The sequence below is a fragment of the Cydia amplana genome, chromosome 2 (assembly GCF_948474715.1).
Source record: "Cydia amplana chromosome 2, ilCydAmpl1.1, whole genome shotgun sequence".
NCBI classification, from domain to species: Eukaryota; Metazoa; Arthropoda; class Insecta; order Lepidoptera; family Tortricidae; genus Cydia; species Cydia amplana.
The window spans coordinates 470187-486749 of record NC_086070.1 but is presented as its reverse complement, the minus strand read 5'-3'; the positions used below and the strand labels follow the sequence as shown (position 1 = coordinate 486749).

The 16563-nt window shown below is 40.0% G+C and overlaps 1 protein-coding gene across 1 annotated transcript; it reads left to right on the top strand.

The window, feature by feature from the left end:
• The first annotated feature begins 2116 nt into the window (after positions 1 to 2116).
• Positions 2117 to 16335, top strand: LOC134655691 (serine/arginine repetitive matrix protein 1). Its single transcript, XM_063511150.1, has 9 exons — positions 2117 to 2199; positions 3576 to 3674; positions 8178 to 8327; positions 8471 to 9065; positions 9377 to 9584; positions 9831 to 9895; positions 10070 to 10244; positions 13935 to 14020; positions 16273 to 16335. Exons 1-9 carry the CDS (start codon positions 2117 to 2119, stop codon positions 16333 to 16335), a joined length of 1524 nt encoding a protein of 507 aa, XP_063367220.1.
• The last annotated feature ends 228 nt before the right edge of the window (positions 16336 to 16563 follow it).

Genomic DNA, 16563 nt, shown 5'->3' with positions numbered 1-16563 from the left:
GGTAATCACGGTTCATATGCCGGTCGATATATAAGTCTAGTGAAACTAACCGTGAATCATTCAAAACTGTAATTGAATTGTGTCCGATCTCTGTCCTTCTGCGGGGACGCTCCGGGGCTTCGAGCCAGTACGTAAAGGTGATCAGTGGGTCGTCGTCCTCCCACGATATTTTTAGTGCCCGTTGTAAACCAGAAAAACCTATAATTCTAAAACAAAATATCTATATTTGAGTCTATGTATTACTAATTACCAACCCTTTTTCGTACATGAAGTTATATCCATTTGTGACAATTAGACCGCAGACACTTGCTGAAATACTCACCCGAAAACACTTTGTGAAATAAATTTTACATAAGCAACGCTGGGTTCCTAGCGGATGAGCGGCGCTATTCAAATGAAAAAACGCAATAAAAGGGGTATAAAATCGATGCTGTTGTAGCTTTTTGTAAGGCAGCGATAGAGTTTATTTTTACATATCTGGCCCTGGAACGCTTGTCAACTTCCTGGTACAATAAATACTGCCACCGCTGGAAGGCTAACTATATGTGTTCCAAATATCCACGATCTATTCATATAGAGTACATATGTTAACGTAATGATAATACTTACATTGAACATTTCCTATACAAAAATAGCATTTTAGCAATGTGTTAGGGTTGCTCAGAACCAGGTCGAGGGGAAACTGTAATCAAGGTGGCTTTAGCTCGATGGCTGGCTTAGAAAAACTAATTAAATAAACCGACACGGATTAACTCGCTAAGAAACAGTACTAAAGCCGCAAGAATTAACGAACACCTGGGTCGTGTTTTATAAAACCAAGCAACTTATTACTTAAACTTCTTATGGATCCCAAAATCTTCTGGCCTTTATTCGCTATGTGCAACTGTGATGCCTTGGCTATATGTGTGACCGGAAAATAATCAATCGCTAGTCGCTTCGATCCCTCGGGTTAATTTGCTGCCGGTAATGGGAAACGTGTTTTGGCAGTTTGCACCTTGCCTTGCCCCTGTTATATCCGGGATGGTAACGTACCTACCTACAGGCTTTCTAGGTAGTTAATAGGTGTAGCCTTACCTCGGTGCGTCTAGAAAATAATCAATCGCTAGTCACTTCCTCCCCGCTGGTCGAGCAGCTGCTGCTTCGATCCCTCTGGTTAATTTGCTGCCGGTATTAATGGGAAAGGTGTTTAATGGCAGTTTGCACCTTGCCCCTGTAATATCCGGGATGGTAACGTAGGTACCTCAGGCCTAACATGCCTCAGGCAGTTTTAACATTTTAACCGCCATAGAATACGTCATCGAGCGTGCTCGGTTCACCGGGGGGTACGAAGTTACACGAAGTTTTGTCTTATTTATCAGACATCGGCGAAATGAGCTCGATTTTGCCTGTCTTATATATCAGTCTACGGCGATTAAAAGGTTAATAGGTACATTCAAGCGATATTAACAAAATTCTGGGTCCCTCTGAACTTCGGTTGATTGTCACACAGTGCCAAAATACAAAAAAAAAACAGACATCCGTTTGGTTATAAGCATTTTATATAGTTATTTTTATACAGGTAAATAATGTTCGTATGGTTCTCCGATATTTTTATTGATCGATTTATAACTAACGTATTATGGTATCACGCACATTTTGAATGAAAATCCTAAAGTATCACAGCCCTGCTGTGTTATGGTTAAAAACACGAATAAGGCAACGCCATGAGCACGTTGAACTCTCGTAAAATGTAGTAATTAAACTACTTAGTTAATTAATGCGGTTCCCGGAAACGGAAAGGGATGTTATATCCAAACTAGCGACTCGCCCCGGCTTCGCACGGGTTACGAAATACCTTAACAATTTACACACCTAAACCTTCCTCAAGAATCACTCTATTGATCATTAACTCTGCAGCTTACTGTACAACATACGAGACACAAATTTATACTAAATTCTAACGTTACTACTTATAGCTACAATTAGAAAAATTACAAGCTACACTGTGCAATTACTTTCTCCTGCTACGGGGTCATCGATTGGTGTACCATCGTCCACACTGTTATCTCTTTTTTTTGTAAACCTTATTGCAAAGAGATAAGGTCAGGTAACTTTGTTGCTGGTAGTATGTACCTACATGTCGTGTCAGCAAAGACATTGCTGCCTGCAGTTCCGGCTGCTAACGGTAACGGCCAGACAGCACGCTATGCACCCCTTAACGTACTGCTTTCACTCTCTTATCACCCATATCGGACTATGAGCGAGAAATAAGGTCACTATAGTTACCTACATTTTTGATAACATTTTTCCAGTCATGAAAAAACCGGACTTCCCAACATGAGTTTTGCAACATTTTTATAACTCAAGTTTTCTGTACAGAGAGTAGACACTTTATTTTCCTTCTACAGAAAGCTGACTTTTTAAGCCCTGTTCACATACAATTCATAGTTAAGGCACACTCCTGACTTTGGCGATAACCAAACTCATCTGCCTTTGTGATCAGACTGAGAATGTCATTGGGCCAACGCTTCAATCGAGTCCTTTGTAACGGCTTTCGGAAGTAATCAACATTCGAACAGCAACTTCAATTTAACCTTTCCTAGGCAGTTGTCCGCCTGGCAGCGAGAAAGCAATTATTACCTATCTACTATTTGCTCGTGCGTACAGTCAGCTGCAGAGAAAAGGTATAAGGTATACCTATAAGCTCCCTGTATAGAAATTGATATGCAGATATATGTGCTAAGCTAATAGTATTGCTAACTATATTGATTATTTATTTATTTAAACTTTATTGCACGAACAAAAATTACAAATGGCGGACTTAATGCCGAAAGGCATTCTCTATCAGTCAACCATAATTAACTTATAGATAGGTATCTAAAATTCTGAATGATAGAAAAAAAAAGTCCACAGAAAAAACTCACTAGTCTCTCTCGCTGTTTTCTGCCGAAATCTATTTGTAATTTGCCTGAAAGTGAAAACCTTAAATGGTACTGGATAAATAAGCAGGTCAATTCCTTCATAACGACTTTCGCAATATGTAATCAACATCGAGCAGCTATTCAAATCGATCCGCGCCTCCCCTAATATAATCTGAGAAGAACCCGGCTAAGCCTGGTAGATATTTCTCGGCCCTCATTTCTTAGATAACACGGTGGAAAGGAATAAGGCCACTTAGAGAGAACAGCGACGAAATAGAAGGGTAGGGTATACTCGTACGAGATATATAAATAAAAATGAAATAAAAATAAATAAATAAACCCTACGCAAATTATAAGATTTTAAACCATTTTATGCCAAAAATGCCTATCATTTTGAAAAAGAGCTGATACTCGTCAAAGCGGCTGAATCGATTTTCATCAAACATAGCTACATTTTATTTGTGAAAAACACTTGCGGTCTTACAGGTGACCCCAAAACGCTCACAAGATAATATGTACAAGATAAAATTACCATACAATGTTTTCATGAGAGGTACGATGCCACAGAGACAGACAGACATACATTGGCGTCAGACGTACAACACCCCTCTTTTTGCGTCGGGGGTTAAAAATGAAAAGGTAAAACCCTTGAAAGCACTGAAACTTGTGTTTCAGGAGCCAGCCGGCGACGCCGCGCAGCGGGCCTCCGCGCCTGACGCGTCCCTCGCGACTCTACTCCGCCGACCTAGCGGGCCGGCCGAGGCGGACTGATCTGTGAGTACCTAGTGTACCTACCTGCATGGTCGGTTAACTTTGGTTGTAATAGTATTCAAATAAACTTGTACTTATTGATTTCTTTGACTGACAGTGTATAGCTTTGCTGTAGGTACCTGTAGTCACAAACGTGTGGGCAGTTTAAAGTGTCCTGCAAAGTTTTAGACTGACCGTGACCGTACTTGCTTAGTGGACGTCATCATTCGCAAGGAGCAGGGAGGCGTATTCTGATGGTAACGAGTTATGAATTTGATCTGGATTTGTTATCTGTGTCAAAAGTGACGTTTCTGGGGGAAGTTTTGACACTGGTAGATTATATCAAATTTAAAACCGGTTATTACAATCAGAATACGCCTCTACGGGTCCATTCTACGCGCATGGGTGGGTAATTCGAATGTACACTGATACCCGGCCCAATTCGAACAATGTTTATATGATGTCACAGCGATACGATACCGATCTGTCGGTGTCGAAAGTGACATTTCTTCAACCAAAAACGTTCGAATTGGGCCGACAAACTGATCGCCTAATACTTCAAAACAATTTTGTATACTACGCGCTACGACGTGCTACGACGCTACGGCGCGAACTGTAACATAAACTAAGATTTTGCTGTTAGTGAGCTGAAAGCTGCTTATTTGACTACATGTTGTTGTTCAGTCTAGGTTTAATCCATCCATTCTAAAAAATACCTATTCATACCTAAGAGTGTGCGTGCCTACGGCCCATTTTCTCATGAATGGCAAACGGTACCTACAAATTGGACGTAACTATTATTTCTACCTAGGCCTCTTTACTACCGTTAGCACAGAATAACTAATAGTACTACCGTACAGAAAATTCACTCCTTCACAAAAGTCAGATTTAGGTATAAAATTACACCTATATCGCTGCCTGCAAGCAAAATTGAAACTTATAACCGCGCACGAACCGTGAATCTCCTTTCCGCGCCGCAGTTTTATGACCGAGCTGTGAGTGTCGGCACGGGGTTATCACTTGACAAGTTTTTATACCTAAAGTCTATTTTTTTATTCGGTAGACTAAAATGACATTTCATAGTATGAAATGACACATGATGTTCATACTATGAAATGTCATTTTAGTCTACCGAATAAAAAAATAGACTTTATACCCACCGATTTATTATTTTTAAGATAAATATGTAGGAATTACAAGCTTTGATTATGTAAACATACATTTTTTATCCGGAGATAGTATGTCTGTTGTCTGATTCTCACGGAAGTAAGTTTCGAAGCCATTGTGTATTTTCAATTTTGCGCGAGCGCTACGTGACACGACTATCGTGCGAGCCGAGCGGCAGCCCACTGCCATACGCCTGTCCGATGGGCGCGCCGGCCAAATGTACCTAAACTGCGGAGTGACACCCCCCCGCCGTTAGTTGATTCTTTATTTTGAACGGGTAAACCACGCATTTATTTCTAATAATGTAGGTGTACCTCCAATAACATGTGACTCTTTGAAGGCCGCAAAAATACGCTCTTATGGCTCTACAAATAAGATCGTGTTAGATATTTTTGCGGCCTTCGTTGGGTAACATATTATTGCAGGTGACTGTACCTATATAGCACAGCATTCTAAGGATGATTGCTGATCACGTTTGTTGTCCCATAATGATTAGTTTAATTAAATTAATTAAGTCTAATATAACTTTTAAGTATTAATATAGTTTTTAAGCCTTATAATATGTAATACTAACACAATGGGATCACTGTTATCTTAAAGTAAATAAATATACAATACAATAGCCTTGAACAAACGAGTATGACTTTCAGTTTTACCCGAAGGCTACACAAATTTTAGCAGTCGTGTTTTCTGAGTCGGAATTTCTGAGCTAATTTAGATAAATTGATTTGTTCAAGTTTTTCTTTTGTTTACAATTTCAACCTTCAAACAGAACTTTCAGTTGAGAGGCTCTTGTGCACGCAATAATAAAAGCGTTGTAAAATAGTAGATACTTAGCTAAATAGGTGCCTATGTTTCCGCAGATTAAACATATCAACATTATATGCTAAACTGTCATTCAATAGAACTTGCTAACTATGTAAAGTTTACATAGTTAGCAAGTTCTGTTGAATGACAGTTTACATTGTAAACAAACCGCCATACTAAAATTGACACTAAATGTCAATTTACTAGTAACTTTTGTTTACATAGTTAGCAAGTTCTATTGATTGACACTTAAATTTATACGCTATACGATAAGTACCTAATTGATTATGTATTCTTTACATTAACTATGAACATTGTATTGAGAGATAAATAAACTAAACTAAAAAGCAGTCAGAGTTAGAAGATATAAGTCTCTCGAGGTTAACTTAGCCCCGAGAGGTTAGCAATTTAGAGGTTAGCAAGTAGGTTAGGCAATTTTTTTCTGAAAAAGCAGACGAATAAAACATTTTTATTTATTCAGATCCCTAATGTTCCCTTTCCTTCTTGGTCAACTAAGTAAGTACTTGAAAAGTCGAATTCGGTTCAGAGCCACAGCCTAATTGCACTATAGAATATTATTTGTTATGATGAGCTCGAATGTCAGGGGACAATATATATGCCCGTTAGGCTGACGTCTGTGAAATATTCAATCGTAGAATAATCAGTGCAGAGAACGTAAGTATAGAACTAGTAGAGGTGTCATCACTGGAGCTGAGGCCATGGACACAACAAAAACCGAGAACGGAATATTATTTGCATTATGATGAGTTGGTTCAGTGGACAATAGGCTCGTTAGTCCTACAGACGCTCGAGAGCTTCAATCGTAGAATAATCAGTGCAGGGAAATTTAGGTCGTCTGTGGCGGAGTCGCGGGCGAAACTTGTTGATAGTTGCAAACTGTGAAGTGGCGAGCGGCCGCAACCGCATCGAGGCTGGAGTAATGTAGGTTCTGTTTAGTACCGATCTAAATGGCTTTTGGTTGTATACTTTTCTATATCATTTTATTTATCATGATTGTATTGTATTAGAAAAAACACTTCCGCTGCTGGACACATCAGGCCCTGCGATATTGACCAGATTGTTGGTCCACATCCTTTGCGTCTTCTCTGGCTCGCAGCAGCATTCTCTCTGTGCTGGGCGCTCCCTCATGACTGAGGAAGTGAGGATCGTGGTCAGCGGTGGAGGTGGATGCTCCACACCTAGTTTTTATCATCTGCCTGCACCGGTGCCTGTTCATCTCGTCAGGTCATAGATATATTAAATTATTATTATTTATTACTGAGTAGGCACACTTCTAAGCAAACAATTAAAAAGTATAATAAGCGTTATTAGCTCTACGGCTCTGTGGCAGGGTGAATATCTTTGAAAGGGTTAAAGAACATGCACTGTGCAGTAATCCGGTTACCTACCGAGCTGCATAGGTACGGCAAACGAGGCAGCATAGTAAATCGGTTGCCGGGTTGCTCCTGGCCTGCGAGTACTAATGTGACGGAAAATAGACAGCACAGCGGCGTGAATAAATTGTATTCTTTACTACGAAACTGAAACAAGAGAAGAGATAGGTGGGCCAGAAAGCCTAGGTATTCAGTCTTTGTTTTAATATCTCGTTAAAATGATAGTGTAAGACCGCATCTCCATAAAACATGTAACATTATTTTCTTTAATGACAATAGGGTATTTTACTGTATATAAAATAAATTATTTCACACCATGCATGAAATAAAGCATCAGATAAGTATTACTAGAAAAACATAGATAGCAGTTATTTTTAAACACAAGTTCTATTTAATAAATTGGATAGAAATATTAAAAGTAGGTGAGTTGACCGTGACGTCACTGTGTAATGTTAATGTTTCATATAAATTCCATATTAGAATAATCATTTTGACAGTTCTAAAAAAGAAGCTGATTTTACTAGTAGGAAAATACCCTATTTTCAGAGAGGAAAATGCGGGCTAATACATTTGTATGAGAAGTGTTACAAGCGGTCGTTCACTTTTTTACTAAGTTCTTAAAAGGCATCTCGCGAAGCATCTATCCTATTTTAATTCTTCTGAAAATATCGTAGACATTAATCCGATAAATTTATTAAAGTAGTAATTTTAACATGATTGCGGACTGGTGCAGGGGTGAAGTCGACGAAAAAATTGCACATAAAAGTCAATTGTAAATAATATATGGCGAGTACCTAGGCAGACGCTGGCAGCGCGCCCGCCGCGCCGGCGGTTCAATGCGAGAGTCGTGTGGAGAGCCACAAGTCTAGCTACTTTATGGACCCTGGCTTACATTTTGTGAGACTATGAGGATACGATTGAGAAAATGATTGACCTATTCGGTACCGAGAGCTTATAAATATATGTATAATGTAGGTAGGTACTTAATTAATTCTTAAAAAGAGCTTCATGTTTCAAGTAGGTGTTTTATGAGTAAACTTTTCGCATTGCAATATTGGCAGATTGAAGACTGTTGACTGTGTCGGCTGTTATCCAAGAATAATATAGATGTTTACGATAATCTATTATTAAATTTATTCTTACGATATCGTGTAAACAGGTGGCGCTTAACAGTAAAATCGGAGGACGAGGCAGAGGACGTGATCGACCTCGGGGCTCCGCGCAAGGTCCGCGCTGCGCGCTGCGTGGCGGCGGGTGCTGCTTCACCGTCACCACGCGCCGCTCCCGCGTACACGCCCAACCCTCGCCTGTGAGTCTACTGACTCCATATTGACTAATGACTAATGTTTTACACTTATTCTTTATTTTCTTAGTCCCTTTTCGGCATGGTTCGGCGCTTTTCGAAATTCGGAATTACCCGAATACATCTTACACTAGTCTTTTTTTTTTCAGGTATCCGGGCCCGCAGAAGCGTCAAGTCGAAACTAAGCAAAAGCGCAAAAAATGCGGTCAGCGTAGCCGCAAGAGCTTAACATATCGGCGGCCCGTACCAAACTCACGCCTGTACAAACCCGCGCCGCCGAAGCCGCCCCCACCCCCAGCTAAACCGCGCACCGTCTGGCGCCCCCCGGTACAGGGGAAGCTGGAGACAGCGTCCCGCGCCGCGCTCCGCCTCAACGGTACCTGGTGGTCGGAGAAGTCGGAGGCATCAGTGCTTACGCGACCTAAGTCGCCGCCTGTGCTGCGGAAGCGTAGTCCGATCCGTCAAAGGACACCGTCACCGTCTCAACTACGGAAGCTTATTGTACAGCTGCCTGCGGCGGCGGGCGACGGGAACGCGAGCGAGCCGAGCCTGCGCTACCGTCCCGCCAGTCAGCACTTCCGCGACCGGGAGCTGGGCTCGCGGGACTCGACGCCGACGGGCGGCCGCGTGATTCAGCAGTCGACACGAGGCAACATGGACACCACGCCGCGACACTCCACCAGTCCCGAGGACTGCTCGGAGGGGAATGACCCGCAGTCGGCGCCCAGCGAGTTCCTGGCTGAGGTGAGGTGCATTCTATTATTTTTAATTTCGTCAAAGGCGATATAATCCGTTAAAATACCTAGTTTTATTCTATTCTCAATCGCTTCTCAATATGGTATTGGAATGTACCTATTTAAAATAAATTATTTTACACCATGCATGAAATAAAGCACTATGAGTACAGCAGTTGTTTTTAGACACAATTTCTATTTTAAAATCCGCGAAAAACTATGAATATAAATTGTTTTGACAGTTCGAAAAAAGAAACTACCTAATTTGGCTAGTAGTCAAACCCTATTGTTTATATAATTATCATTATATATATTTGACAGTTCCTCTCAGCGATAATGCGTCGTCAATACGCGGAAGCGCTGAAGTACTGCCGGCTGATCCTGCAGTACGAGCCGCGCAACGCCACCGCGCGCGGCTTCTACCCGCTGCTGCAGCACAAGCTGGCGCAGCAGAGCCCGAGCAGCACCAGGACCTCGCCGCCGAGGACGAGCCACCAGCGGGACAAACCTAGCCAATCCCCGGACTTGGGTAAACACTACTAATGGGCCCTGTCCTGTGGATCCCTGTTTAACACATTGTTAAGAATGTAAAGGAGGAAGTACCTTAGAGCAAAAAATTTGATCGATTATGTAACGACGAAAGATGTTTATTAGATTGAAAGAATATAAGGTTCTGGCTCTAATAGGTATAGCACTAAAAAACTGCATAATGCAGACAGACATAGACTCTTGTTGTGGTTTTGGTATTGTCTATAATATGCATTGATGGTTACAGGAGGAGTGTCCAGCAGTGGCAACTCTGGAGCGTCCTCGCCTGTGCCACAAGGTCTTTTACCACATGTAAGTATTATACACTCTTACTTTTATTTTATTATACATTTTTTAAATCATTAAATTTTGAACAGAGCAGAAAGAAGCGGAAACGTTTTGGCGAGTGTCTAACAATGTCTCTCTCCAAGCTCGTTTTGTCCAGAAGAGCAACACTACCTTATGCATGCCTGTTCACTCTCGCAGGAGGTGATGGAGCAGGAGGCAGACTCGCTGTCCTGCTCGGACCCTCGGCCCGGCAGCGCGGGCAGCAGCGAGGCAGAACCCGGCCTAGGCTCAGTTTCTTCGCAGTCCTCATTAGAGTTGGATTCCTCTGCCGCACACTCCTCGCCCAGCCTGTCGCTCAGCCGCCGCACTGACAGTCAGTATCTAAGTGTAACGGGTACAGGTTGACCCTCAGTTATTGTAGTTGGGGACTCACGAAATGTTTGAGGGTAGTTGTTAAGAGCCAACAGGAGCTAAGATTTAAATATTTTAGGTAAATATACCCGTCTCGCTAACGGAAGCGGCTCCTAAAACTAGTGCGATAAGGACAAGGCGAAAAACCCTGCGTAAAAATCTCAAAAATCGAGGTTTCGTACTCGACTGTTTCCTCCTCCAAAACTTAACCAATCGTAACCAAATTTGGAAATCTAAATGATTATGACATTATCTGTGTCGGACCGTTTTGCTTTTTTGACTAATTGATATCAGTTTTGAATAGCATGCCTCCACTGACTTAATATAAAAGAAATAGACACACAAAGCAGAACAAAAACGTCAAGAAATGTGGATCCCAATGACGTTTCGCACCATTTGCATTGATGCTAAAAACGCTTACGTAAATTTTGAGTCAAGATAAATGTTTCGTACAGAAAAGAACTTAATGTCGTAAGCATTAAGTGTCAAATTTGCAAACATAAGTACCAACACTGTTAAAAAATTTAGTCCGATGGCACTAAACGTAACGTATTTACGTCAAACAACGTCAAACGAGAATAATGAACGAATAGAGTCACTTTGGTACACTTTAATATGTATTACTGTACAGGAAAACCAATTGAAGTAATAAATAAAACAAATTTAATTTAATCGGGAGCTCAAATAAAATTAATTCGTGGTTCAAATTCAAACAAATTAAATTTTTAATTCGTAAGTATACGTCTTTAAATACTAATTTCCTGGAAATAAATTCTACTTATTAAATAACTGTGTATTTAAGATCTACATTTACTCATAGCACGGGTGCACGGGGACATTTAGGTACTGATTGGATTTTTTTTATAAAGTCTAAAAGTATACTCCTTTACTTTCACTCCTTGATGTCATACGGTACACTGATTTGGGGAAATTCCACAGATGCCACGAGAGTTTTAATTCTCCAAAAACGTGCTATCCGTTTACTAGCTGGAGTTAAGCCAATGCACCACTGTAAGGAACTTTTTAAAAATAATGGTATAATGACGCATTATTCCTTATACATGTTTCAAGTTCTGATGTTCGTGAGAAGGAACTTGTCCTTGTTCAAACGTGTCGAAGTCATGGGCAAACAAATCAGATCGACGGGAAGACTGCGAACAGTGCCGCGCCGCATGGCACTTTCATGTAAGAATCCGCGAGTAATAGGCCCAACTTATTACGAACGTCTACCCGCCGAATTAAGAACTGAAATATCTGACGAAGCATTTGAACGTCGACTGAGGAACTTTTTATTGAATAACCCATTGTATTCAGTGGACGAATATATGGAATTAAAATTGTAATAATTGTTTGAAATTGTATACCTACTTAGTTTATGTAAAATTGATTTTATTTGACATTCGTTCTGATTTATTATTCTTACCGCTCTTAGTATAAGTATGACGATCATTATAAGATACCTACTATATATATTTTGTTTGACGTGTATTCCGTTATTTATTTACTTATTCTGAAATTTCTGAACTTATCTTATAAATTGTTAGTGTTAATAGTTTGTATTGTTTTTTGATTATCATTGTTGACATTTTATAATTATACGTTTGCATGCTACATTATTGACGACCATAATGTAAATTCATATAGATTAGCGTAAGAATAATTTATACTGTAATTTATCATTATGAAATAAATAAACTAAACTAAACTAAACTATAAAAAACTCCTGTGGTTGTCACTGTGTTCAGACAGGTTTAGCATTTACAGTTAGTCGATATAAGCCCTTATTGGTGGTGTATATGTCGGAAACAGGGAAATGGGCCGACACACAAGTGCCGTTTTGCCTTGTTTAAAACTGCATCACCCCTATCTCTTGCTATAATTAAATAGCAGTCCACTTTGCACGTCGCATAGGTTTTCTTGGAAATCTTGAATTTAAACATAATATTATTCCTTATGAATTCCATATAAAAATATTCCATATATAAAAAATTATTGACCTCACATCGACTCATTAGATTTTTGTTCCTTGACATCCCTTCTTTGGTACTAACAAATTAATTTATTCAAAACCATAAAATTACCACCAGATTACATAAATTATGTAATGCTATCCAAAGAACTAACCGAAAGAAATACATTCCATCCTTTTTCCTTGTTTTATCATTGTTATTTTTACATAATTTAACGGCACATTTCGTAATTGTTGACAACTTCACATTTGAGCGTTTCAAAAAAGACTAAACGAAAAAGTAATGCATGATCTGTTTTGACATTACTTTTGTGGGGCCATTTTTGGCGGCTGATTGGGTATCCAGTTCTTTATACTACATCAATGCATGCCTCTCATTGCGGCATAGTCAATTAAGCCATTTTGGCTATTTTTGAAGGGCTCTAGCGCCTTAAATAACAAAAATATCAAAAAAAGCAAAACGGTCCGACACAGATATTGACAATATTAATCTGTGTTGAAAAAATCATTGCTCTAGCTTCAAAACCCACGGAGGAAACAGTCGAGTACGTTTGTATGGAGAAATGACCACTCCTGTTGGCTCTTAAGAGTCGGGTGACGTTGCAGGCGCGTCGGCGTCAGCATCGGGCACGTGGAGCTCGGGCTCCGGCGCGCGCGACGACAACGGCAACCCCGCGCCTGCGCACACCGGTGACCACAACTCCTGTACGTATACAACTACATAGACACATGTGGAACGCTTCCGAAAAATAGGGGAAGTTTTCGGAAATTTCTGCAAAATTTCACAGGAATAAAAAAAATGCAATTTAGAAAATTCGTCGTACCTAATGTAATAAATTTTGGGAAATTTCCGATATCGTTCCATGTGAAAAGTTACGCAAAATAGTAAACTTTTTCTTTGCACATCCATAGCTTAGGTACAGTTACAGTTACGCACGCATTACATACACACAAATCGGTAGACTTAGCTGCCGTAACTTTATCACACAACTATTCTTAATTCAAGAAATAAGTGAAATTCGAGCTTAATTATTTACTTGTTTTATTCATTAAATATGTACAGCATTTTTTTCATTGTATCTAATTATGCCAATGATCAGCTTAAAAAAACACTATTTGATGAAAGTGTATTATTATTTCTTTTAATTTTTACTCGTTTGGGGGAAAAATATTAATGGCACTCCACACCGTTGGTAGTTTAAATAGAGCAGTTTCAATAGGAAACAGCCTTCACCGGGTGGAGGTTGTATCAATCCAGGGAAACACCTTTTGGTCTATGTACAATCCCCAATAAACACCATCAGCTCCTCTCGCTATACAGGGTGTAATCTAAAACGTGATACAAGATAATCAAACCTGAATCTTTTCATGATTTTGAACAACTTTTACTATGGGGTCAGCTTTGTAAATTAACAATTAAAAAAATCTTTGCCATACATTTTTGTCTACCTCTCCTTGACCATTTCTATGGAACAGCTCAATTTTTTTTTAATATTACAAAATTGACCCCATAGTAAAAGTTGTTCAAAATCATGAAAAGATTCAGGTTTGATTATCTTGTATCACGTTTTAGATTACACCCTGTATTAATATGTACCTAGATAAATGAGTAGGGCCGTAGAGTGGTTAGTTTCTCTCGTGTTTTGTCCTGTGCGTGTGTGAGTTGTGCGGTGCGCTGTGCAGACCTGTGCGACGCGGAGAACAACCAGGCCGCGGCCGCCGCGCCCGCCGCGGGCCGAGCGCGCGCCCGGCCCAAGCGCACGCTGCAGGTGAGTACACCACATATTTGTACGTAAAGTATTCTAAAACGGTGGTAGCGGACCTGTCTTTATAGTATGGAGGGCCTTCGGACGCGCCACACGAACATTATCATGATATTATCGTCAGTGGCGGATTTGCAGTCTTTGCCGCCCTAGGCTCCAGGCCTTGTAGCCGCCCCTTTCTCAGCATCAGCACCCATCATATTGACTACATTTAGGTCAGGCGACGAAAAGGTGTAGAGGGAAATGCTTGCGACACATTTTTAACTTAGTAACTCTATTTGGACTCGTTAAGAGGTGAACATATCAAAAGTCCCCTTGAGCGTGGGTAGGAGGGTTTGGTTGAAGGTCCCATTTTTCGGGTTTTTGCTTATTATATCTCAGTAACTTTGCGTCCTTGTGACAAATTCATTATACAAAATCAAAGCTAATTAAATTTGCTACAAGTTTTATACAGTCGAGTCAGTCGAGTTTTTCGATAGGTATTTTGTTTAGTTTTTGAGAAATCCGCTCTCTGTAATTTTGCATTAAATTTCCTTCAATACATAATATGTAAATATTTACGGTACAACTACGTACAACCTATAAGATTTTAACAGTGTATTCCTGTAGGGCTAAGATGGTCGGTTTTTTATGATATCATGCCTGTCACGTTCTAACAAGTATGTAAGTGCGAAAGTGACGCATAACATGACAAGTGATCAAAATGCGACCATGATATTGCCGCTGATCATATTTAATTTAAAGACTAAAATGTCTTATAAACTTTTCTGGAACTCGCCTAGTTTCTGAATTATTACCAATTAAAAAACAAAACATCTAAAATGCATTTACGGTGGCGATGTTGCCGCTATGCGACGTAGTCTACATATTATCCTCATTGATAAATGTCAGAAAGTAGTAACGCTTTGCAAAACAAAAATTGGTTTTACGAAAACAAGCAAATACTTATTCATTTTAAGTGACAGTTTTACCAATAATACTTACTTTTTATGTACAAAAACATTCAAAAAATCTAAAAAGAAACATAAAGAAAATCTTTTTTTTTTTGCCAAAATTCACCTATACACTCATATAACATTTTTTTTCCTTATTTTGGCCTCCAGCGAATTCCAGAGAAGTTGAAAGGACATTTTAGTCATTTAATATGATCAGTAATAATAAACTGTTAACATTTTTCGGGTTTCTTTCCTCGTCAATATTATTGAAGAAAATTTAATGCAATATTTCAAGAGCCACTGCGAAATCGACGCCACACTCGCGTTCGGGGCTTCGCGACGCGATTCGCGCACAAGTGTAGAGGGCCCTCTGACTTGACTGAGTAAAACTTGTAGCAAATTTAATCAGGTTTCATTTTGTATAATGATCATGTTTGTCGTTAGAACGCATAGTTTCCGAGATATAAGCGAAAAACCGAAAAATGGGACCTTCAAACCCCCCTGTTTCCCCGGCTCAGCAAGGGCTACGGCCGGGGACTTTTGATATGTTCACCTCCTAAGGCTCCTAACTAGTTCAAAGTTACGAAGTCCAAAATTGTGTTCCAAGACTTCCAAGCATTTCCCTCTATGGGTACCTTTTTTTGACAATTCGTTGCCTAATTTTGAATTATTTCTTGTTATAATCAGCGAATTTTTTGTCACAATTTGCCGCCCCTAATATCTCGCCGCCCAAGGCTCGAGCCTACTGTGCCTTATGGGAAATCCGCCACTGATTATCGTCGCGAATGCGCAGATAGTCCGATGTTGTGCGTCGCATATTTTTATGACTCATTCGTGTTGGAGACACCATCATTTTATAAACATTTACACTACATACGTGCCTGAATTTTATAATGCACGCCGATACAGCATCTAAGGCCACTTCCGCGCTACCAAGTACTTATTTGCATTTATTTTAAGTAGCTACTTGCTGAGTAGATCTAGATCACTTTTTGCTCTGAATCTATACAATCACCCTTCTTATGTCCGAGGTAATCTCAATTCAGTTTTTTTCGATAAAAATAAACTCTAAATACAATTTAAACTTATGCTAAAATCAAACAAAATCAACGTAACACTTCAATGCCTTTTTACATCTTAGCTGCGCGAGACTTGTACCCTTTTTCACTAGGGCCACGTGGCCCTAATCACCCCCTTCCGCATGGTCACAAAACGCCCGCCCTATAATGCCTGAGACCCCTATCAGCCGGGCCGACAATTCAGTTTATATTTATCGTAAGTACCTATAGTATAGTAATATAAACTGTGCATGTCGTTCCCCAGAGCGAGCAGTCGACGGAGTCGCTCCGGCGGCTGCGCGCGCAGTTCACCTGCTCCATCAAGTGAGCAGCCGACCGTATCGTCTTGTACCACGTCTGTTATAAGTTTCCGCTGTACCTACTAAACACTGTTTACTGTACTAACGTCTTTTATTACAAGTATTTAGCTAGCGTTCACGACCCAATTGCAGAAACGATTAATTAGGTAGGTAGCCATATGAAGAGATGATTTCTATCTTTGATTTTCGAGTCAAAAATTTAACTAGACGAGTTAAAATGGCGAATCATAGGGTAA